General features: G+C 48.7%; 1 protein-coding gene across 16 annotated transcripts in view; it reads left to right on the forward strand.

The window, feature by feature from the left end:
- Positions 1-25,428, forward strand: part of HIF3A (hypoxia inducible factor 3 subunit alpha) — a 46,670-nt gene that overhangs the window by 16,706 nt on the left and 4,536 nt on the right. For 7 of the 16 annotated variants that reach the window (XM_016936266.3, XM_016936260.3, XM_016936264.3 and 4 more), the window contains 6 exons: positions 6,695-6,813; positions 8,028-8,218; positions 11,710-11,814; positions 15,264-15,661; positions 17,311-17,428; positions 21,469-21,550. In XM_016936266.3, coding sequence (XP_016791755.1) covers positions 6,695-6,813; positions 8,028-8,218; positions 11,710-11,814; positions 15,264-15,661; positions 17,311-17,428; positions 21,469-21,550 — 1,013 coding nt within the window. Of the gene's footprint in view, positions 1-6,694; positions 6,814-8,027; positions 8,219-11,709; positions 11,815-15,263; positions 15,662-17,310; positions 17,429-21,468; positions 21,551-24,747; positions 24,921-25,428 lie in introns of those variants that run through there. The other 9 variants (XM_016936267.3, XM_054673987.2, XM_001167499.7 and 6 more) reach the window with 5 other exon arrangements.

Here is a 25,428-nt window from a genome sequence, read left to right on the forward strand (position 1 = left end):
ATTCAAGCGATTCACCTGCTTCAGCCTCCTGAGTAGCTGGGATTACACGCAACAACACGCCCAGCTAATTTTTGTATTTTTAATAGAGAAGGAGTTTCACCAGGTTGGCCGGTCTGGTCTCGAACTCCTGACCTCAGGTGATCCACCCCCCCTCAGCCTCCCAAAGTGTTGGGATTACAGGCATGAGCCACCGCACCCGGCCCATGTTGTGGTTTATATCAGTAGTTCCTTTGTAAATAGTGAATAGTATTCCATGGTATGAATAGAGCACAGTTTTTTTTTTATCCATTCACCAGTTAGAAGACGCTGGGCTGTTTCCAAGTTTGGGTGATTACAAAAAAACAGCTACTGTAAACATTCTCATACAAGATTTTATGAGATCACATGTTTTCATTTCTCTTGGGTAAACAGCTAGGATTGGAATGGATGGGTTATACAGTAAGTGTATATTTAATCTAAGAAACTGCCATGGCTGGGCACAGTGGCTCACGCCTGTAATCCCAGCACTTTGGGAAGCCAAGGAAGGAGGATGGCTAGAGCCTCCGAGGTGAAGACCAGCCTGGGCAAAGTGGTTAAGACTCAATCTCAAAAAAAGAAAAACAGAAAACCTGAAAACAAACCAAAAAAAAAACCACAAAAATATATATGGTTTTCATGCAGTAAATTCTCTTTATGGTACACAGTTCTGTGAATTTTGACACATGCATGCAATTGTGTAACCACTATCACAATCCAGCTATTGACCAATTAGTGTGGTTACACAATTACCACGATTTTTTTATTTTTATTTTTATTTTTATTTTTTTTTTGAGACAGAGTTTTGCCCTTGTCACTCAGGCTGGAGTGCACTGGCACGATCTCGGCTCACTTCAACTTCCGCCTCCCGGGTTCAAGCAATTCTTCTGCTTCAGCCTCCTGAGTAGCTGGGATTACAGCTGGGATTACACCAAGCCCAGCTAATTTTTGTATTTTTAGTAGAGTTGGGGTTTCACCATGTTGGCCAGGCTGGTCTCGAACTCCTGACCTCAGGTGATCCACCTGCCTCAGCCTCCCAAAGTGCTGGGATTATAGGCATGAGCCACCACACCTGGCCATTACCACAATTTTTTACACAAAAATATTCTCTTGTAGTAAACCCCTCCCACACCCCCATATCCCTGGCAACCACTGTCCTCAGACCCCAGAGTTTTGCTTTTTCCAGAGGGTCACATACAGGGAATCACACAGTATGTAGCCTTTTGGGCCTGGCTCTTACTTAGCTTGATATATTTAAAATTCCTCCATGTTGTGGTTTTTCTTTCTTGATTTTTTTGTTTTGTTTTGTTTTTAGAGACAGAGTCTCATTCTGTTGCCCAGGAGTGCACTGGTGCAATCTTGGCTCACTACAGCCTCCGCCTCCCAGGTTCAAGTGATTCTCCTGCCTCAGCCTCCCAAGTGGCTGGGATTATAGGTGCGCACCAACACGCCCAGCTAATTTTTATATTTTTAATAGAGAAGGAGTTTCACCAGGTTGACCAGGCTGGTCTCGAACTCCTGACCTCAGGTGATCCTCCTGCCTCAGCCTCCCAAAGTGCTGGGATTACAGGTGTAAGCCACCGCGCCCAGCCCATGTTGTGGTTTATATCAGTAGTTCCTTTGTAAATAGTGAATAGTATTCATGGTATGAATGGAGCACAGTTTTTTTATCCATTCACCAGTTGGAAGACGCTGGGCTGTTTCCAAGTTTGGGTGATTACAAAAAAACAGCTACTGTAAACATTCTCATACAGGATTTTATGAGATCACATGTTTTCATTTCTCTTGGGTAAACAGCTAGGATTGGAATGGATGGGTTATATAGTAAGTGTATATTTAATCTAAGAAACTGCCATGGCTGAGCACAGTGGCTCATGCCTGTAATCCCAGCACTTTGGGAGGCCAAGGAGGGCAGATCAGTTGAGGCCAGGAGTTTGAGACCAGCCTGGCCAACATGGCGAAACACCGTCTCCACTGAAAATACAAAAATTAGCCAGGTGTGGTAGCACATGCTTGTAACCCCAGCTGCTTGGGAGGCCGAGACATGAGAATCACTTGAACCCAGGAGGCGGAGGTTGCAGTGAGCTGAGATCACACCACTGCACTCTAGCCTGGGTGACAGAGTGAGATTCTGTCTCAAAAAATTAAAAAAAAGAAAGAAAGAAACAGCCAGGACAGGGTGCGGTGGCTCATGCCTGTAATCCCAGCACTTTGGGAGTCCAAGGTGGGTGGATCACCTGAGGTCAGGAGTTCAGGACCAGCCTGGTCAACATGGTGAAACTCCATCTGTACTAAAAATACAAAAATTAGCTTGGTGTGGTGGTGCATGCCTGTAGTGCTAGCTACTCAGGAGGCTGAGGCAGGAGAATCACTTGAACCTGGGAGGCAGGGGTTGCAGTGAGCTGAGATCACGCCACTGCACTCCAGCCTGGGCGACAGAAGGAGACACCATTTCCAAAAAAAGAAAAAAAGAAACAGCCAAACTCTTTTCCAAAGTGGCTGTATCATTTTGCATTCCCATCAGCAATGTATGGGGGTTCCAGTTGCTCCACATCTGTGCCAGCATTTCGCATTGTCTGGGTGTTTGGGTTTGGTGTTACTTTTAGTCATTCTAATAGATGTGCAGTGGGAAAATCACGATGGGGCTTTTTTTTTCCATCATGTGTCACAGAAGCTTTTCACCATTTAGAAATGCAGAGGTATCCATGACAACATTATGAGGCAGAGTTAGAATTATAGCTTTTTGGTTGTGCGCAGTGGCTCACGCCTATAATCCCAGCACTTTGGGAGGCTGAGGTGGGCAGATGACTTGAGGTCAGGAGTTCAAGGCCAGGCTGACCAACATGGTGAAACCCCGTCTTTACTAAAGATACAAAAATTAGCCGATCTGGTGGCGTGTGCCTGTAATCTGAGCTACTTGGGAGGCTGAGGCAGGAGAATCACTTGAACCCGGGAGGCGGAGGTTGCAATGAGTGGAGATCAGACCACTGCACTCCAGCCTGGGAGACAGAGTGAGACTCCATCTCAAAAAAAAAAAAAAAAGAAAGAAACAAAAGAAAAAAGAATTACACCTTTTCTTTGAAGGTTATCTTATAGGACATGCACCAGTTTTCTAAAGCCTTAGGGGTTTTTCTAGATCTGGAAGAATGTTCTGAAATACAAATCAACATATACATATGTATATAAATTTTTTTGAGATAAAGTCTTGCTTTGTCATGCAGGCTGGAGTGCCATGGCACAAACAGGGCTCACTGCAGCCCTGACCCACCTGAGCCTCCCAAGTAGCTGGGACTATAGGCACGCACTACCATGCCTAATTTTTTTTGTATTTTTTGTAGAGATGGAGTTTCATCATGTTGCCCAGGCTGGTCTTAAACTCCTGAGTTCAAGCGACCCACCCGCCTCGGCTTCCCAAAATGCTGGGATTACAGGTGTGAGCCCCGGTACCCAGCCTATAATTTTTTAAAAATAGGGATGGGGTCTCCCTGTGTTGCCCAGGCTGGTCTCAAACCCTTGGGCTCAAGTGACCCTCCCGCCTCAGCCTCCCAAAGTGCTGGGATTGCAGATGTGAACCACCATGCCAGGCCTACAAATCAACTTATGCCTCATGTCTCTACCCTTCTCAGAGCCCTTCTGAAGCTCCCCAGTATCCTCAGGAGAAAAGCCAAGGGCGTTGGTGTGGCTCACCAGGCCCTGTGAAGCTCCTGCCTCCCTCCCCTTCTCACTTACCCTCCAAATCTCAGGGCCTTTGCACAGGCAGTTCCTCCTTCCCAGAATGCTCTCTTCCCTCCTCTCCTTTCTCCTGAGTCATGCCCGCTCATCCTTCCAGTCTCAGCTCAGACATCACTTCTGGAGACCCTCTTTCCTGAGCCCCTACATGAGCTCAGGTGCCCCCCATGCCCATTTTCTCTCCTGGTGTCCTGTACTTTTGCACCAGAGCACTTAAAACCATTTGTAATTATCCTATTAACTTGTGTGTTCAGCCAGGCCTTCTTCGATCGTCCTTTTCAAAATTGCAAACTCCCATCACTGCTTTATTTTCTCTGTAGTACTTACCACTATCTTTTTTTCTTCTTCTTCTTTTTTTGAGACAGAGTCTCATTCTGTTGCCCAGACTGGAGTGCGGTGGCACAACCTCAGCTCACTGCAATCTTAGCCTCCCGGGTTCAAGTGATTCTCCTGTCTCAACCTTCCAAGTAGGGATTACAAGCACCCGCCACCACACCTGGCTAATTTTTGTATTTTGAGTAGAGATGGGGTTTCACTATGTTGGCCAGGCTGGTCTTGAACTCCTGAGCTCAAGTGATCCACCCACCTCAGCCTCCCAAAGTGCTGGGATTACAGGCGTGAGCCACTGTGCCTGGCCCTCCCTAGTATTACCACTATCTAACACAACGTTGTCCAATAAAAGCATGATGCCAGCCACGTATGTCATTTGGAATTTTTTTTTTTTTTTCTTTGAGACAGAGCCTTGCTCTGCCACCCAGGCTGGAACCACATTAAAAAGGTAAACAGAATGCTGGGCATGGTAACTCACACCTGTAATCCCAACACTTTGGGAGGCCAAGGCCAGGAGTTTGAGAATAGCCTTGGCAACATAGGGAGACCCCATCTTTACTAATAATTTAAAAATTAGCCCAGCATGGTGGCATATGCCTGTAGTCCCAGCTACTCAGGAGGCTGAAGCAGGAGGATCACCTGAGCCTGGGAGATTGAGGCTGCAGTGAGCTGAGATTGCACCACTGCACTCCAGCCTGAGCAACAGAGTGAGATCCTGTCTCAAAAAAAAAAAAAAAAAAAAAAAAAAAAAAAAAATTAAACAGAAGCAGGTGAAATTAATTTTATTTTTTTAATTTCATTTTATTTATTTATTTTCAGATGGAGTCTCACTCTGTCACCCAGGCTGGAGTGCAGTGGCGCGATCTCGGCTCACTGCAGCTTCCACCTCTGGGGTTCAAGTGATTCTCCTGCCTCAACCTCCTGAGTAGCTGGGACTACAGGCGCATGCCACCACACCCAGCTAATTTTTGTATTTTTAGTAGAGATGGGGTTTCACCATGTGGGCCAGGCTGATCTTGAACTCCTGACCTCAGGTAATCCACCTGCCTTGGCCTCCCAAAGTGCTGGGATTACAGGTGTGAGCCACCGCGCCTGGCCTAGTTTTAATAATACATTTTATTTTCATATTCAAGATCACACCACTGTGTAAGTAGCGGAGCTGGGATTTGAACCCAGGCCACTGACTACAGAGTCCTTGCTATGAACCACTACACAGTAGTGCCTGATGAGGATATATTTGTGGAATGATGAATGAGTTAACTGAATGTGTCACACGTGCACATATTCGAGCCCAAGTGTATGGAGCATGTGAGCATATGTGTCCCTATATGCACTCAGGTGTATGTGAGCGCTCCTGTTTGTGCCTGTGTGTACCGAGTGTGTGTACAAGTTCGATTGTGTGTGCTTGTATCTTTCAGGGGAATAAGGGTGGCTTTGATCCAGCCTAAATTGGGATGTTTCCAGCCCAGGGAGGGTTTATTGAGTGTGGGGAGAGGTCATAGCTTCTCAAGGAGCTGGTGGGAAGACCAGGCCCACCTGCCTCCTGTCCTGAAGGGGGTTATGCAGATGAGATACAAATGAGGACCTGATCCTCAGCCCCACCCAACTCTCCAAAAGCCAACTTGCACAACGAGCATTTAGATTGTCTCTGCAGCCAGAGACTGTGTGAAGGGAGGTGCCGGGGACATAAGGATGTATTTCTAAACCTGTTCCCTTGAATATGAAAAATATCTATGAATAGAAACAGCATAAATAAAATCTTATTCATAAAAATTACAGCCCTATGAATTCTTCCTATTTGGTCATGTAATGAAGACTATGTTAAAAATATATTTTTTCATCAATACCTTTCTAAGAATATGTTTATAAGTAAAAATCTATAAAGAGAATATTTAGTTATTCTGAAGCCTTTCGCTCACCCCTCTCTTTGCCCCTGGGCCTCCTCTCTCTGTTCCTAGGTCTCCTCCCGCTTCTGTTTTTCAGTGCCGCCCCACCCCCTTCCCTCAGTCTTCCTCCTCTCTGCCCAGGCTGTGCTAAATGCCAGCTCTTTTTTCTGCCTTTCCTTTTACAGAAGGAGCTTGGGAAGGGACAAACTTAACTTTCTTTTAAAAATGCTGTCAGAATAGGCCGGGTGCAGTGGCTCACGCCTGTAATCATAGCACTTTGGGAGGCTGAGGCAGGTGGATCACCTGAGGTCAGGAGTTCGAGACCAGCCTGGCCAACATGGTGAAACCCCGTCTCTACTAAAAATACAAAAATTAGCTGGGTATGGGGGCTTGCACCTGTAATCCCAGCTACTCGGAAGGCTGAGGCAGGAGAATCGCTTGAACCTGGGAGGCGGAGGTTGCAGTGAGCCGAGATCGCACCACTGCACTCCAGCCTGGGCGACAGAGTGAGACCTTGTCTTAAAAAAATAAAATGCTGTCAGAATAAAAAGCAGTCAACAGAAATGAAACCCTTATGGGAGACAAATAAATGTGGGCAATTATTTTCTGCAAAATGCCCTCCAAGCCCCTGGGCGCCATTGCCTTCTGTAATAGGACATCACCTGAACAGGCTTTCTGGACTGGAGCCAAGGACCCTCCCTGACTCCCACCTCCCTTTCTGCCTTGTACCCCAGCCGGGTGGAAGAGACCGGAGTGGTGCTGTCCCTGGAGCAAACGGAGCAACACTCTCGCAGACCCATTCAGCGGGGCGCCCCCTCTCAGAAGGACACCCCTAACCCTGCGGACAGCCTTGGTATGGGGCAGGGCTGGGGCCGGGAGGGGTCGTGTCCCCAGGGCCCTTGGGAGAAAGCCCAAGCACCTTAACATGGCTCACCAGGCCCTGTGGGACCTGCCTCCTGCCTCCCTTCCCTGCGCACTCAGCCTCCAAAACACACAGCCTCCTAAGAGCCCTTGGAACACTCCAGCCTCGTGCCTCAGGGCCTTTGCACATGCAGTTTCCCAGAATGCTCTTCTCTCTCCTGTCTTCCCTCCCCTTCTGTGGCTATGGCGTGGTTGCTTCAGTCTCTTGCTGGCCTCTGCTCTAAATCCTGCTGTGGCTCCACATTGCCCCCACGCTTCTGCCTCTTCCCTGTTCTGGCTTTGCTGCTCTTTGGCTTCCAGTAATCTCGATCCTCCTAAGTCTGGCTCCTTTCTCCCTCTTCCTTCACTCTCCTGCCATCCTGGATGAGCCTCCCTCCTGGTCTATCCTTCAAGACCTCACCTTCTCCAAGCTGTTGCTGGCCACCCATGCTCCTGGGTGTGGGGTGGGATTGCTGATATAATATCCTTTCCTTTTCTGGCTCAGAGCTGGCTCTGGGCCTTGTCTTAACCTCTGGGGACCTTACAGCCTCCTTGAGGGCTTGGGGCCAGTCTTTTCTCCTAAGGTGAAAGCTCCCCAGAGCTGAATGGCCAAATGCTGTTCTGAGCCACCAATCCCTTCCCCTCGGACCTTTCAGAGCCTCACCACAATCTGGCCACTGAAGTTCACACCCGGGCTGGGAGCAGTGGTTTATGCCTGCAATCCCAGCACTTTGGGAGGCCGAGGTGGGCGGATCACTTGAGGTCAGGAGTTTGAGATCAGCCTGGCCAACATGGTGAAACCCTGTCTCTATAAAAAATACAAAACTTAGCTGGGTGTGATGGCAGGCACCTGTAATCGCAGCTACTCTGGAGACTGAGGCAGGAGAATTGCTCGAACCCAGGAGGCAGAAGCTGCAGTGAACTGAGATAGTGCCACTGCACTCCATTCCGGGCAACAGAGCAAGACTCCATCTCAAAAATAAAAATAAAGTTTACACCTGGCCCAGCAGGGGTCCTCCAGGCCCCTTCCTTGCCCTCACCCTAAGAACAGTGGCCATCCTGACTTGCTGAAGATGTCAACTGCGTTCCTGGGGTTGGTATGGAGGGCTCTGGCCCTCGGCCCTCAGTCACCAGCCCGTGTCCTCCCCATCTCCATGTGTCCTGCAGACGCCCCTGGCCCCCGGATCCTTGCCTTCCTGCACCCGCCTTCCCTGAGCGAGGCTGCCCTGGCCGCTGACCCCCGCCGTTTCTGCAGCCCTGACCTCCGTCGCCTCCTGGGACCCATCCTGGATGGGGCTTCAGTAGCGGCCACTCCCAGCACCCCGCTGGCCACACGGCGCCCCCAAAGTCCTCTTTCGGTAAGCCATCCCACCCACGTGAGCCCTCAGCATCCAGTGCTCAGTCCCTCAGGGGGTCTTGGCCTGTGACTTAAACCTGACTGTTCTCTGGGCCTCAGCTTCTCCATCTGTGTAGTGGGGAGGTTGGGATGAGATGGGGTTGAGGTTCCTTTAAGACGCAGATCCAGATTTTTCAATTGTTAGAATTCCAGAGTCTGGCTCTGTTTAGGGAAAAACTCTCTCAAGCTATGTGTTTCCTCTGCTCTCCTAATAATGCAACAATCGTCAACACAGAAGAAGACTTCTGTGACCAAATGTGGGCAGTTTTTCCCACACACCAAGCAGCGGACACCAGCTGGGTGTCCTCCAATTCAATTCCGGCATCATCTACCTGGAGATAGTGTCAGATTTCACAGGTTGGGCCTCAGTCCCCAAGACTGCTCCTTGCTCTTCAGACACCAGTCACAAGTCTGGGCCTCCAGAATTTCTTTTTTATTTTTATTTTTATTTTCGAGATGGAGTCTCACTCTGTCACCCAGGCTGGAATGCAGTGGCGCAATCTCGGCTCACGGCAACCTCCACCTCTGAGGTTCAAGCAATTATCTTGCCTCAGCCTCCCAAGTAGCTGAGATTACAGGTGCATGCCACCACACCTGGTTAATTTTTTTGTATTTTTAGTAGAGGCAGGGTTTCACCATGTTGGCCAGGCTGGTCTCGAGCTCCTGACATCAAGTGATCTTCTGGCCTCGGCCTCCCAGAGTGCTGGGATTACAGGTGTGAGCCACCGTACCTGGCTCTTTGGGTTTGATTAATTTGCTGGAGCAGCTCACAGTAATCAGGACAACACTTATTTAGGTTTACTGGTTCATTGTCAAGGATATTGCACGGATATGGATGAAGGGATACATTGAGTGAGGTATGGAGGAATGTAGGGTCTCGGAGCTTCCATGCCGTCCCGGGCACCACCCTCCAGAAACCTCCATGGGTCAGCTATCTGGAAGCCCCTCCAACCCAGTCCTCTTGGGTTTTTATGGAAGCTTCATGACATCAGCATTCCTTCCCCCAGGATATCGGGCAGGACCCTCTCTGGGGACAGTGTTTTTTTGTTTTGTTTTGTTTTTGAGACAGAGTTTTGCTCTTATCGCCCAGGCTGGAGTGCAATGGCATGATCTCAGCTCACCACAACCTGCGCCTCCTGGATTCAAGCAATGCTCCTGCCTCAGCCTCCCAAGTAGCTGAGATTACAGGCGCACACTACCACGCCCAGTTAATTTTTTTATTTTTAGTAGAGACGGGGTTTCACCATGTTTGTCAGGCTGGTCTCGAACTCCTGACCTCATGATCCACCCGCCTTGGCCTCCCAAAGTGCTAGGATTACAGGCATGAGCCACCGCGCCCGGCCTCTGGGGACAGTCTTATGACCCACAATCAAAAAGGCAGGGGAAGATTAGAGACCTGCCTTTGGGCAGGTGAAACGAGGGCAGAAGAAGGCTGGAGAGGTTCTGTTTCCTGAGGCCTAACACACCCAGTGTTCTAACAAAAGACTGTTAGAACTGTTTTACTAGACTGTTCTAATAAAAGACTGTTCTAACGAAAGACAAGGGCCATGGGAGTTTGACCCAGGAACCATGCACAAAATCATATATATATGTGTGTATGAAATAACACCACAGGCCCTGTATTAGTCTGTCTTCACGCTGCTGCTAAAGACATACCCAAGTCTGGGTAATTTATAAAGAAAAAAAGATTTAATGGACTCACGGTTCCACATGGCTGGGGAGGCCTCACAATCATGGCGGAAGGTGAAAGATATGTCTTACATGGCGGCAGGCAAGAGAGAACGAAAACCAAGCGAAAGGGGTTTCCCCTTATAAAACCATCAGCTCTCATGAGACTTATTCACTATCACGAGGACAGTATGGGAGAGACCACCCCCATGATTCAATTATCGCTGACCAGGTCCCTCCCACAGTGTGTGGGAATTATGGGACTATAGTTCGAGATGAGATTTGGGTGGGGACACAGCCAAACCCTATCAGGCCCCTAACCTGGGATGTTTGGAACTGGCACAGATGACCCTCCTCCCACTCCAGCTTGTGACTAAGCATCCAGTTCTCTGAATTTTGACCTCAAAGAGTCAAAATGTCTAATATCCTGATTTATACAGACCTGGATTAAATCCTAAATCTGCCATTTATCAGCCACGTTACCCTGGCTGGGCAAGCAAGTTCTTGAGGCCTTAATTTCTTCACCTATAAAAGAAAGATAATAACATGTCACCACATCATTGGTTATTCTGAGCATTAAGTGACAGTATTCATGAGAAGCACTCAGTAGGGGCCTGGCACCTATTGGTGCTCAATAGATCATACCAGTTACTATCACTATTTGTTGTGAAGATAGTCTGACCTTTGACCTCAGTGGGTCCATGTTATCCAGTGTTGACTGTCTTCATCCCCACTCTCCACCCCAAGAAAATATCCTCTCTCCAGAGAAATACAGACTGTGACCTTTGACCTCATCCTTTACCCCTGAGACAGCTGAACTCTCCATTGTTTCCCCACTAAACTCCAGGCTCCAAGACCTTTAAACCCAGAGGATTTGTTTGAAAGTCTTGGCCTCAGGCTGGGTGCGGTGGCTCATGTCTGTACTCTCAGTACTTTGGGAGGCTGAGGTGGGGAGATCATCTGAGGTCAGGAGTTCAAGACCAGCCTGACTAACATGGTGAAACCCTGTCACTACTAAAAGTACAGAAATTAGCCAGGCATGGTGGAGGGCGCCTGTAATCCCAGCTACTTGGGAGGCTGAGGCAGGAGAATCACTTGAATCCAGGAGGTGGAGGTTGCAGTGAGCTGAGACCACGCCATTGCACTCCAACCTGGGTGACAGAGTAAGACTCCCTTTCAAAAAAAAAGTCTTGGCCTCAAGCTCATGTATGTATGTGTATATATATATATATATATATATATATATATATAGTGTGTGTGTGTGTGTGACAGAATCTTACTGTGTCACCCAGGCTGGAGTGCAGTGGCATGATCATAGCTCACTGCAGCCTCTGCTTCCCAGGCTCAAGCCATTCTCCTGCCTCAGCCTCCCTAGTAGCTAGGACCACAGATGTGTGCCACCACACCCAGCTAATTTTTGTACTTTTAGTAGAGACAGGGTTTCACCCTGTTGGCCAAGCTGGTCTCGAATTCCTGACCTCAAGTGATCCACCCACCTTGGCCTCCCAAAGTCCTGGGATTACAGGTGTGAGCCACTGAGCCCAGCCAGGCTCTGATCCTTCTAACCGGAACTTCCATGTTTGCCCCATCCATCTATGTACACCCAGGCATTCTGAGTTTTGAACACCCAGGTTCAAAACTCATCTGCATTTGCCGTTGGACCCCCTTTGTGCCCCAGATGCCTGGCATTTGATCCCCACTTCTACCCTTGAGCTGCAGACTGTCTTAATGTTGATACCTCCCAGGCTCAAGATTTCCTGAAGTTTCTACTCCATCTCTCCACAGGCTGATCTCCCAGATGAACTACCTGTGGGCACCGAGAATGTGCACAGACTCTTCACCTCCGGGAAAGACACTGAGGCAGTGGAGACAGATTTAGATATAGCTCAGGTAAGGGCTGGCATGGAAGGGAGTAATCCTCAGCCCTGTGTTCTGGGGATTCACATATGTGGCTTTAGAGAAGGGTAGTGGGATGGTTAAAGGAATGAATGGATGGATGGATGGACCATTGTATTCATTAGGTGGATGACGGTGGATGAATGGATGAGGTTTAGGCAGATATTTTAATGGATGGATAGATGGGTGGGTAGGTGGATGAATGTTTGGATGGATATTTTGATAGCTGGATGAAAAATGGATGGGTGATATTTGGATGGATGATTTATTGAATGCATAGATAAAATGACAGCAGCATGATGTATTAGTTATCTATTGCTGTGTAACAAATTGCCTAAAAACTTAACACCTTAAAACAACAACTAGTTATTATGTCACATGGTGACTGAATATCAGAAATTCAGGAGCACCTTATCTGCTGGTTTTTGCCGAGTCTCTCATGAGGTTGAAGTCAAACTCTCAGTCAGGGCTACAGTCATCTGGGCTTAGAGGGTTTTCTTCCAAGCTCACACACATGAGGTTGTTGGCAGGCCTCAATCCCTCACTTTGCTTTGGCTGGAGGCCTCAGTTCCTCATCACGTGAACCTCTACATAGACTCCCTAAGTGTCCTCACAACATGGCAGTTGGCTTCCCTAAGGCAAGCAATCCAACAAAGAGAGAAAGGGACAAATGGAGAAGTAGAGAGACAGAAAGAACAAGTCCCAGACTGAAGACACAGTCTTCCATGGCCTAATCTCAGAAGTGACAAACCATCGCTTCTGCCATATTGTTTTGGTCATATAGATCAATCCTGTACACTGTGGGAGGCAATAACATAAGAGTGTGAACATCAAGAGGCAGGGATCATTGGGAACTTCCAATGATTGATGTCTTTCCCTCATGCAAAATACACTCACCCACCTCTCAAGGCCCCCCAAAGTCTCCCAAAGTTTCTTCCCATTACAGCATCAGCTTGAAGTCCAGAATCTGATCATCTGAATCTGGTCTTGGTGCTGGGGAAGCTCCTTGAGTACAGTTCCTGTCAACATTTTGGCTTGTGGACTAATGGGGACAAGTCATCTGTTACCCACATACTCAATATACAGTGGTGAGACAGGAATAGACACTACTATTCAAAAAGGAGGGGGAAGAGGGGCATGCATATATCCCTGGTCCATAGCAGTTTTGAAATCCATGTGGGAAAATATCACAAGTTCTTTCATTAGGACTTTAAAAAAAAATTGGGGGCCAGGCGTGGTGGCTCACGCCTGTAATCCCAGCTCTTTGGGAGGCCGAGGCAGGTGGATCATGAGGTCAGGAGATCAAGACCATTCTGGCCAACATGGTGAAACCCTGTCTCTACTAAAAATAAAAATAAAATTAGCTAGGCGTGGTGGCACATGCCTGTAATCCCAGCTACTCGGGAGGCTGAGGCCAGAGAATCACTTGAACCAGGGAGGCAGAGTTTGCAGTGAGCCGAGATTGTGCCACTGCACTCCAGCCTGATGACAGAGCTAGACTTTTGTCTCAAAAAATATATATATATATATAAAAATAGAGACAGGGTCTCAGCCCAGGCTGGTCTTGAACTCCCAGGCTCAACCTCCCAAAGTGCTGGGATTAGAGGTGTGAGCCACTGTGCCTGGCCCAAGGGTGCTCTTCATTGCTCTGAGACCACTTTTTTTTTCTTTTTTCTTTTTTTTTTTTTTTGAAATGGAGCCTCACTCTGTCACCCAAGCTGGAATTCAGTGACACAATCTTGGCTCACTGCAACTTCCAACTCCCAGGTTCAAGTGATTCTCTGGCCTCAGCCTCCTGAGTAGCTGGGACTACAGGTGCCCACTACCATGCCCAGCCAATTTTTCGTATTTTTAGTAGAGATGTGGTTTCACCAGGCTGGCTCAGAGACCACTTCTTAATGTTAGCATCATTTGCCATCTGGAGGGCTCCTGCAGTCAGCCAAACTCAAGGTTAATGGCATGGTTCTCCAGACTGCCAAGTCTGCCCAAGACTTCTGACATCAGACACAAGTTTGAGGGTCCCCAGGGTCACCCTTACTTTAGACCAGCTGCCTACCAATGTGGAGATTCCCAGATTCCTGTAGACTCCCTCAGGTTTGATAATTTGCTAGAAGTGTTCATGGTACTCAGAAAGTGCTATACTTAAGATTGTAGTTTTATTATAATGAAAGAATACAAATCAGAAACAGACAAAGGAAGATATTCATAGGTGGAATCTGGGACTGGAGGGTCCCAGATGGAAAGTTTTCTTCTCCTCAGGGACATGTTGTCCTCCCAGTATTGATATGTAGCAATACGTGGAGAGTAATGCCAACTCAGGAAGCTCACCAAAGCATCAGTGTTCAGAGTTTTTATTGGGGTTTCATTGCATAGGCATGATTGAGCAAATTACCACCCATATAATTGAATTCAGTCTCCAATGCTACCTCTACCGTCCCTGGATCCGGCTGATTTTGTGTGGGCCAAAGCCCCAACCCTCTAATCACAATGGTGGTTCTTTCTGCATGGCCAGCCTCCATCCTGAGTTATCTCATTAGCAAAAACTATCTAGGGGCTCACCATGAGTCACCTGGTTAGCATAAACTATCCAAAGGACCCACAGTGAATAGCAAAGACACTGCTATCACTCAGAAAATTCCAGAGGTTTAGAGGTTAACTTCCAGGAGCTGGGACAAAAGCCAGACCTCTCTTTGGGTAAAGTTAATTATTCACTACACAAGGAGGTTGAGAATCTTCAAAACCTTCAAGTACTATCTCCTTCATGTTTAACATTTCTTCCTTTAGGAGAAATATTTTTTTAGCTCTCTCTCCTCTTGCCTTTTACTATAAGTAACAAGATGAAATCAGGCAGCCCCTTCAACACTCTGGCTGGGAATCTTAGCTGGATCACCTCGTGTATTTGTTATATTTTCTACTTTCCACATAACTGCAGGCAACAGTGTTGCTAAACTTTCAGCCACTACAGGACAAAAATTCTCTTTCCTCTGGTTTCCAGTGATATGTTTCTCACTTCTCTCTAAGCCCTCACTGAGTCTTCTCAATGTTCAGATTTTGACCAATGGTTTCTTTGAGGCATTTAGGTTTGTTTGTGTTTTTTTTTTGAGACAGTATTTCACTCTGTCACTCAGGCTGGACTGCGATGGTGTGATCATGGCTCACTGCAACCTCAAACTCCTGGGCTGAAACAATCCTCCCACCTCAGCCTCCTGAGTAATTAGAACTACAGGCATGGGCCACCATACCTGGCTAATTTTTTTCCTTTTTTGTGTAGGTGGGGGTCTCACTATGTTACCCAGACTGGTCTCTAATTTCTAGCCTCAAGTGATGCTCCCGACTCCGCCTCCTAAAAGCTCTGGGATTACAGGTGTGAGCTACCATGCTTCTGACCCAGTTTAGGATTTCTCTAACATGTTCTTCAGGGAGTCCTTATACCCATTTTACAGATGAGGAAACTGAAGCTCAGACTGTTGACCACAGGCACAGAACTCAGAAGTGATGGTGCTGGGACTTCAGCCAAGGTCCACCCAAGTCCAAGGCTCATCCTCTTACCTCCCTCCTGCCCTCCGCAGGATGCCGATGCTCTGGATTTGGAGATGCTGGCCCCCTACATCTCCATGGATGATGACTTCCAGCTCAACGCCAGCGAGCAGCTACCCAGGGCCTACCACAGACCTCTGGGGGCTGTCCCCCGGCCCCGTGCTCGGAGCTTCCATGGCCTGTCACCTCCAGCCCTTGAGCCCTCCCTGCTGCCCCGCTGGGGGAGTGACCCCCGGCTGAGCTGCTCCAGCCCTTCCAGAGGGGACCCCTCAGCATCCTCTCCCGTGGCTGGGGCTCGGAAGAGGTGAGCCACAGTAAAGGGGGGACATCAAGGCAGCATCCCCTCACCCCATCTTGCCCCTGCCTCCTGCTTCAGCCTCATCCCTCACCATTTCTCTAACCCTGATCTCTGCTCCAGCCAGGCCCTCGGTGGGCCCAGCACATGCCAAGTTTGTGCCAATCTCTATGCCTTTGCCTAGGCTGTACACCCCTTCTGGAGTGCCCTCCACTGCTCTCACTGTTTATCCAAATCCCACCTGTCAACCAGGGCTCTCTCCTTTTGAACATAGTTATATCTGATCTGGTGACAATTTTTGTCAGAGTTTAGAAGACATTGCCGCAGTGTCAGAGAAACTATCTAAGCTGGGTGTGGTGTGCATGCCTGTAGTCCTAGCTACTTGGGAGGCTGAGGTGGGAGGATCTCTTGAGCCCAGGAGATCGAGGCTGCAGTGAGTTGTGCTTGTGCCACTGCACTCCAGCCTAGGCAATGGTGAGACCCTATCAAGAAAAAAAAAAAAAAAAAGATAGAGAGAGTGAAGAGAGAGGAAGGAAGGGAGGAAGGAAAGAAGAAGGAAGTAAGGGAAGGAGGGAGGGAGGAAGGGAAGGAAAGGAAAAAAGAAAAGAAACTGTCTAGAACTAAATTGCAAGCATGTGCTCATTTCGAATCCAGAGTGGTCTTATCCTTATGGATACATCTTGGTATCTCCCAAGGCTCCCAGCTTGGTACTGGCTATAAAGTGGGTACCTGATAAATACTTATTAAATGAGGGAGGGAGGGAATTATTAATGAATATAGTTGGCACTTTAATGGGTGGACAGGTGGATGGATGCATAGGTCAATGGAAGGACAGATGGATGGATGTGTAGGTGAAAGGGTGTATGTATGTATGTGTGTATGTGTGGATGGATGGATGGATGGATGAATGATGGATGTCTGGGTAGACAGAAGGATTGATGGATAGGTCAACGGATTGATGGGTGGCTGAAAGGAAGGATAGATGGTGGATGGATGGATGGATCAGTGGATGGATGGAGGGATGGAGGGATGGAGGGATGGATGGATGGAGGGATGGATGGATGGTGGATGGATGGCAGATGGATGGTGGATGGATGGGTGGATGGATTAATCAATGGATTAATGGATGGATGCATGGATGGTGGATGGATGGATGGATGGATGGATGGTGGATGGTTGGCAGATGGATGGTGGATGGATGGCAGATGGATGGATGGATGAATCAATGGATTAATGGATGGATGGATGGTGGATGGCAGATGGATGGCAGATGGATGGATGGGTGGATCAATGGATGGATGGAGGGATGGATGGATGGATGGATGGATGGTGGATGGCTGGCAGACAGATGGTGGATGGATGGCAGATGGATGGATGGATGGATGGTGGATGGATGGATAGATGAAGGACAACTAGGTGGATAAATAGGTGGATGAATGGAAGGATAAATGGATGGAGGTTGTTTGGGTGGGTGGGTGATGGATCATTGGATGTATGAGAAGATGGATTGGTGGATGGATGGATGGACTGGTGGGTGTATGACTAAAGGAATAAATAGGTGCTCAGGGGAGTGAACGAATGCTCATCACCTGCTTACACTGTTATCCACACTTGCCCAGGTTTGCTGTGTCCTGAGATTCTTGCCTGTTTTCCTCCAGGACCCTGGCCCAGAGCTCAGAGGACGAGGACGAGGGAGTGGAGCTGCTGGGAGTGAGACCTCCCAAAAGGTCCCCCAGCCCAGAACACGAAAACTTTCTGCTGTTTCCCCTCAGCCTGGTGTGTTGGGGGATTAATGGGATTCTCTGGCCCTCATTACCTAGCTGGCTTAAACCTACTGTTTTATAGATAGGAAACCAGAGAGGGGCAGGGGCTGGTTGAGGGTCATACAGAAAGTCAGTGGGCCAGCTGAGACTAAAGCCTGATCTTCTAGTTTCACTAATGGGTATTAAAAACCTCTGCAGTGAACTGAGATTGCGCCACTGCACCCCAGCATGAGCGACAGAATGGGACCTTGTCAAAAAAAACAAAAAACAAAAAACAAAAACTCTGCAAATACATGTAAGATGGCAGTAAGTCAGTTGGGCGCGGTTGCTCACGCATGTGATCCCAACACTTTGGGAGGCCGAGGCAGGTGGATCACCTGAGGTCGGGAGTTTGAGACCAGCCTGGCCAACATGGAGATACCCCGTCTCTACTAAAAATACAAAATTAGCCGGGCATGGTGGCGCATGCCTGTAATCCCAGCTACTCAGGAGGCTGAGGCAGGAGAATCGTTTGAACCTGGGAACAGAAGATTGCAGTGAGCTGAGATCGTGCCACTGCAGTCCAGTCTAGGCAACAAGAGCGAAACTCCGTCTCAAAAAAAAAAAAAAAAAAGGCAATAAGTGCAAAGAAGGAAAAATTAAGCAGGCTAAGGGGAGAAATGGCATGTGGCTGGTATCTGCAGGGATCTTCTCTGCTCCCATGGGACCCCCTCCCCAAACTAGAACAGGTCTTGGCCTTGGATTACTAGTGCAGAGTTCAAAGTGCAGACACTAGAATCAGACTGACCTGGGTTCAAGTCCCAGGTCTGCCACCCAGTAACTGCCACCTGACCTTGGGCAGGTGACGTCACCACGTGGAGCCTCAGTTGCCTCATCCAGAAAGTGGGAATAGTTACATCTCACGGGACTGCCATGAGGATTAAAGGAAATTAGGCCCTTAGCTGACACTCAGTGGGCTGACCATAAATGGTGTACAAAAACAAACCAAAGGGCCAGGCAGGGTGGCTCACGCCTATATTCCTAGCACTTTGGGAGGCCGAGGTGGGTGGATCACCTGAGGTCAGGAGTTCGAGACCAGCCTGGCCAACATGGTGAAACCCCGTCTCTACTAAAAATACAAAAATTAGCCAGGCATGGTGGCAGGCGCCTGTAATCCCGGCTACTCTGGAGGCTAAGACAGGAGAACTGCTTGAACCCGGGAGGCGGAGATTGCAGTGAGCCGAGATCCTGCCGCTGCACTCCAGCCTGGGTGACAAAGAGCAAAACTCCATCTAAACAAACAAACAAACAAACAAAAGCAGCCTCCCCGCAGTGTCCCTCCTCCAGTCTCCCCAGCTATTCATTCTGCACAACAGCAACCACAATACCCTTTTCAAAAGCCTGGGCCAGGTGTGGTGGTTCCCACCTGTAATCCCAGCACTTTGGAAAGCCAAGGCAGGAGGATCACTTGAGCCCAGGAATTCGAAACCAGCCTGGGCAACATAGTAAGATGCTGTCTGTACAAAAAAAAAAAAAAAAATTAAAATTTAAGCGGGTGTGGTGGCATGTGCCTGTAGTCCCAGCTACTCAGGAGGCTGCGGTGAAAGGATCACCTGAGCCTGGGAGGTCAAGGCTGTAGTGAGCCATGATCGTGCCACTGCACTCCAGCCTAGATGACAGCACAAGACGCTGTCTCAAAAAAATAAAAATAAAAAAGCCAGCCTGGACTATGTCACTTCTGCAAGGCCTCCCTCTAGGACCTTTCATGGCCCCCTAGTGCTTACAGCAGTGCCCTGGTTCTTCACTCTGCAAAGGGTTGTTTGAATATGAGATGTGGTTGATAATATAACAGTTTACAGGCCAGACATAATGCCTCACGCCTGTAATCCCAGCACTTTGGGAGGATGAGGCGGGATAATCACTTGAAGTCTGGAGTTCAAGACCAGCCTGGCCAACATGGTGAAACCCTGTCTCTACTAAAAATACAAAAATTAGCCAGGTGTAGGTGCGCACCTATAGTGCCAGCTACTCGGAAGGCTAAGGCACAAGAATTGCTTGAACTCTGGAGGCAGAGGTTGCAGTGAGCCGAGATCGCGCCATTGCACTCCTGCCTGGAGGACAGGATGAAACTCCCTCTCAGAAAAAAAAAAAAAAACCTCTCTCTCTATATATGTATATATGTGTGTATATATATGTATATATGTATATATGTGTATATATGTATATATGTATACATATATAACAGCTTACACTTATTAAGTGCCTACCATGTGCCAGACACTGACTGCACTAAATTGCTTGCATGACTAACTTATTTAATCCCCACAACTACTATTGAAATGTTCTTGTTACTGTTATACACACTTACACAGAAGAAGTTAAACAACTGTATCAGAGTCTGCACAGGAAAGGTAGCACACTCAGAGGGAGTGTTGAGGAGAATTTAATAACAGGACTGTTGAAAAAGGTGTTAACATAGTGTAGGGAAATCAGCAAGCCTGGTGCAGTACCTTGGGGCACAGCATGGGAAGTGGGCATCAGCCCTGGCCTGAAGGTGCAGGGCGGGGTGGTCACCGGATCCTGCAGCGAGTGGAGTCCAGCTAATGAGGGCTGAAACCTTCCATGGAGGGACACCGCCAACTCACAGAGACGAATAAATACCCTACCTGCTGGTGTCTCCCGTGAGCTAACCAACAGGAACACACGGAGCAAAGTTGCACGCTGTCACGGTCTCTGTGTACAGGTCCTCGGGTGAAGAAAGAAGGAGAAGGGGGAATGAGGCTCTGGAGGAACACAAGTAGGATGACTGGACAGGGACTGACCCAAAGTCACACCACAAATGGGTGGCCACTGGACCCCAGCAGCCCTTAACTACTGCACCATCTTGTCTTTGGATATATATTTTTTTCCTTCCTTTCTTTTTCTTTTCTTTTCCTTTCTTTTCTTTTCTTTCTTTTTTTTTTTTTTTTTTTTTTTTTTTTGAGACAGAGTCTCACTCTGTCGCCCAGGCTGGAGTGCAGCAGTGGCGCGATCTCGGCTCACTGCAAACTCCATCTCCCGGGTTCACGCCATTCTCCTGCCTCAGCCTCCCGAGTAGCTGGGACCACAGGCAGCTGCCACCACGCCCGGTTATTTTTTTGTATTTTTAGTAGAGGCAAGGTTTCACCGTGTTATCCAGGATGGTCTCGATCTCCTGACCTCGTGATCCGCCCGACTCAGCCTCCCAAAGTGCTGGGATTACAGGCGTGAGCCACCGCACCCGGCCTCTTTTCTTTCTTTTTTGAGATGGAGTCTCACTCTGTCTACCAGGCTAGAGTGCAGTGACACGATCTTGGCTCACTACAACCTCCTCCCCCCAGGTTGAAGCAATTCTACCTCCGCCTCCCAAGTAGCTGGGATTACAGACATGCGCAACCACACCCTGCTAATTTTTGTATTTTTAGTAGAGATGGAGTTTCACCATGTTGGCCAGGCTGGTCTCGAACTCCTGACCTCGAATGATCCACCCATCTCAGCCTCCCAAAGTGCTGGGATTACAGGCATGAGCCGCCATGCCCAGCTTATTTCATTTTTTAAATTTTTTGTAGAGATAGGGTCTCGTTATGTTGCCCAGGCTGATCTCAAACTCCTGACCTCAGGTGATCCTCCTACCTTGGCCTTCCAAAAGCACTAGAATTACAGGCATGAGCCACTGCACTTGCCCTTATTTTTATTTTATTTTTATTTTTATTTTCATTAGAGATAGGGTCTCTCACCCAGACTGGAATGCAGTGACACGATCATAGCTCACTGCAACCTCAGCCTCCTGGTCTCAAGGGATCCTCTCACCTCAGCCTCCTAAGTAACTAAGATTACAGGCACATGCCACCACACCCAGCTAATTTTTAAATTTTTGTAGAGATGAGATCTCACTATCTTGCCCAGGCTGGTCTCAAACGTTTGGGCTTAAGTGATCCTCCCAATCCTCTGGTCTCGGCCCCCCAAAGTGCTGGGATTACAGTCACCACGCCCGGCTGTTCCTTGGATACTAATGATGATAATGATGATGGTGGTGGCTTTGTCTCTCTCCCACAGAGTTTCCTTCTGACAGGAGGACCAGCCCCAGGGAGCCTGCAGGACCCCAGCACCCCACTCCTGAACCTGAATGAGCCCCTGGGTGAGTAGCAACCTGGATATCCAGAGCCCCAGAGCACCTTCTCCCCCGGGAGGTGCGAGAGGGATGGAGCCATTCCAAAGGTGCTGGGGGATTGTCAGTGCTTGGAGGTGACCTTGGTGGAAACAGCAGCTCCTGTCTCTTCTCTCTTCTCATGGGCACTGTGGAGGAGAGAGCCCCTAAGGGAGGCAGGGGCTCTCCAAGGCTGCCCTTTGGGGTGGAAGCCCGAGCCTAGGTCTCTGGAGCCTGCACGCCTATGATCACATTTATTTATTTATTTATTTATTTATTTTTTGAGATGAAGTCTCACTCTGTCGCCCAGGCTGGAGTGCAGTGGCATGATCTCGGCTCACTGCAACCTCCGCCTCCCAGGTTCAAGCGGTTCTCCTGCCTCAGCCTCCCAAGTAGCTGGGATCACAGGTGTGTGCCACCACACCTGGCTAATTTTTGTATTTTTAGTAGAGATGGGGTTTCGCCATGTTGGCCAGGCTGGTCTCGAACTCCTGACCTCAGGTGATCTGCCTGCCTTGACCTCCCAATGTGCTGGAATTACAGGTGTGAGCCACTGCACCCAGCCTAAAAAAATTTTTTTAATTGGCTGGGCATGGTGGTGCATGCCTATAGTTCCAGCTACTCTGGAGGCTGAGGTGGGAGGGTCACTTGAGCCTGGGAGTTCAAGGCTGCAGTGAGCTATGATGGTGCCACTGCATTCCAGTCTGGGCAACACAGCGAGACCCTGTCTCAAATAAAAAAGAGTGCAAGAGGGCAGGGTGTTTCATGCCTGTAATCACAGTGTTTTGGGAGGCTATGGAGGGGAGGATCACTTGAGACCAGGGGTTCGAGACCAGCCTGGGAAACATGGCAAGACCCCATCTCTACAAAAAATTTTTAAAAACCTGGTGGGTGTGGTGGCATGCACCTGTTGTCCTAGTTACTTGGGAGGCTGAGATGGGAGGATTGCTTAAGCCCAGGAGTTCGAGGCTGCAGTGAGCTGTGACTGCACCACTGTACTCCAACCTGGGTGACAGGGCGAGATCCTGTCTCTATTTATTTATTTTCACATTTTTATTTTCTTTCTCTCTCTCTCTTTTTTTTTTTTTTTTGAGACAGAGTCTCGCTCTGCCACCCAGGCTGGAGTGCAGCTGTGCGATCTTGGCTCACTGCAGGCTCTGCCCCCAGGTTCACGCCATTCTCTGGCCTCAGCCTCCCGAGTAACTGGGACTACAGGCCTGCCACCTCACCCGGCAAATTTTTTGTATTTTTAGTAGAGACAGGGTTTCACCATGTTAGCCAGGATGGTCTCAATCTCCTAACCTCATGATCCACCCACCTTGGCCTCCCAGAGTGCTGGGATTACAGGCTTTCTCTTTTTTTTGAGAAAGGTCTCGCTCTGTCACTCAGGCTGGAGTGCAGTGGTGCACTGTCAGCTCACTGCAGCCTCTGTGTCCCCGGGCTCAAGCGATCCTCCCACCTCAGCCTCCCAAGTAGCTGGGACTGCAGGTGGGCACCAGCACACTCGACTTTGTGTGTTTGTGTGCGTGTGTGTGTTTGTGTGTTTAGTAGAGACAGAATTTCACCACGTTGCCCAGGCTGGTCTTGAACTCCTGAGCTCAAGCGATCCACTCATCTCAGTTTCCCAAAGTGCTGGGATTACAGGCATGAGCCACCACACCAGGCCCCTGTCTCTAAACAAACAGGCCAGGTGCAGTGGCTCATGCCTGGAATCCTAGCACTTTGGGAGGCTGAGGCAGGCAGACCACCTGAGGTGAGGAGTTCAAGACCAGCCTGGCCAACATGGTGAAACCCTGTCTCTACTAAAAATACAAAAATTAGCCAGGCACGCTGGCAGGTGCCTGTAATCCCAACTACTCGGGAGGCTGAGACAGGAGAATCACTTGAGCCCAGGAGGCAGAGGTTGCAGTGAGCTGAGATCACGCCATTGCACTGCAGCCTGGGCAACACAGCAAGACTCTGTCTCAAAAAATAAAAATATAAATATAAAAAAATGAACAAAAAAGAGTGGGAGATGAAAATAAGTGTAACGGGGAAATAATGCATGCAAGGAAAAAGGTTTGGAGTAGGGGGGTTTCAGTTTTAAACAGTATGATCAGGGTGGTTTCATTGAGAAGGTGATAGCTGAGCAAAGACCTGGAGTGAGTCCTGACGATATCGGGGGGAAGAGTGTCCCAGGCAGAGAGAACAGCAAGTGCAAAGGCCCTTAGGTGGGGACTGTATCTAACTTTTTTGGGGGGTGGGGGGACAGGGTGGGTCTTGCTCTGTTGCCCAGGCTGGAGCACAGTGGTGCAATCACAGCTCACTGCAGCCTTGAACTCCTGGGCTCAAGCGATCCTCCCATCTCAGTCTCCTGAGTAGCCGGGACTACAAGTGCGCTTCATCACGTCTGGCTAATTTTTTAATTTTTGTAGAGAAAGAGGTCTTGCTATGTTGCTCAGGCTGGTCTCAAACTCCTGGGCTCAAGTGATCCTCCTGCCTCAGCCTCCCAAAGTGCTGAGATTGTGCCTGGCTGTCTCTGTCTTATTTGGGGAAAAGCAAGGCCAATGTAGCTGAAGCAGAGAGGAGAGAAAGGTGAGGGTTGACTGCATGGAGCCTCAGTGGGGCATTGTGATGGCTTTGAAGTCGCCTTGCTTGAGGAGGCTGCCTCAGGGCCTTTGCCTATCCTGATCCTTCTGCCTGGAATACTTTTCCCTCTGTTCTTTGCCATGTTACCACATCCTTTAGATCTCAAACCAAATATTCCTCCTTACACAAAGCCCTGCCTAACTTCATATGCTCATGGTTTATAACACTCCATAATTACACAGGCCTTTGTGTCATCATTTGATGACTGTCTGTCTTCTCCTTTGGGTATGAGACCTTCAAGGGCAGGGGCCAGGGCTGTCTGGGTCCCTGCTGTTCTCTTCTTTGTGCACATGGGTGGGCGGTGGCTAAGCACAGAGGAAGTTCTCGGCACATATTTGTGAATGAGGAGCTAAGATTCACGCACTCGCACTGTGCCTAGCTTTGTGCTTAATCCTGTATGCACCTGATCCAATTGGCACTTCTCACTGGAGTGTCGGTCCCATAAGGGCAGGGAGATTCATCCATCCTGGTCACTGCTGTGTCTCTAGCACCTGGCACAGTGCCTGGCACAAAGTAGGTGCTCAGTAAACGTGTTGGGTTTTTTGTTTTTTCTGAGATAGGTTTTCACTTTGTCACCCAGTCTGGAGTGCAGTGGCACAAACACGGCTCACCGCAGCCTCGACCTCCTGGGCTCAAGTGATCCTCCTACTTCAGCTCCCACAAGTAGCTGGGACTACAGCTATGTGCCATCATGCCTGGCTGATGTTTATATGTTTTGTAGAGACAAGGTTTCACCATGTTGCCCAGGCTGGTCTTGAACTCCTGAGTTCAAGCGATCCACCTGCCTTGGCCTCCCAAAGTGCTGGGATTACTGGTATGAACCACCACGCCCGACAGTAAATATGTTTTGAATGAATAAACTCTCATAAATGAAGTATGTGTGAGTATCCTGGTTTCCCAAGTAACAACAGCTGACTTAACTGCTTTCTCACCAGTACTAGTTATGGTTCAAAACACCTTCCATGGATTTACTCATTTATTCCTCACAACAGAGGAGTAAATCAAGAGGGAGGTGCTGTTATTAGCCCATCTTACAGATGAGGGAACTGAGGCACAGAGAGATGAAGCCACCTGCCCCAGGTCACAGAGCAAGTAAATAGCAATGCCTGGATTCAAACTAGGGCAGCATCTGACTCTGGACTCGGGTTCTTCACCGCAGCCCTGAACACCCCAGAGAGGTTCAGAGAGCAGAACGTGCCCAAGACGTCACTGCCGTTTGAATCCAGACAGGCTTGCCTCAC

This window comes from Pan troglodytes, chromosome 20, assembly GCF_028858775.2.
Source record: "Pan troglodytes isolate AG18354 chromosome 20, NHGRI_mPanTro3-v2.0_pri, whole genome shotgun sequence".
In the NCBI taxonomy this organism is placed as follows: Eukaryota; Metazoa; Chordata; class Mammalia; order Primates; family Hominidae; genus Pan; species Pan troglodytes.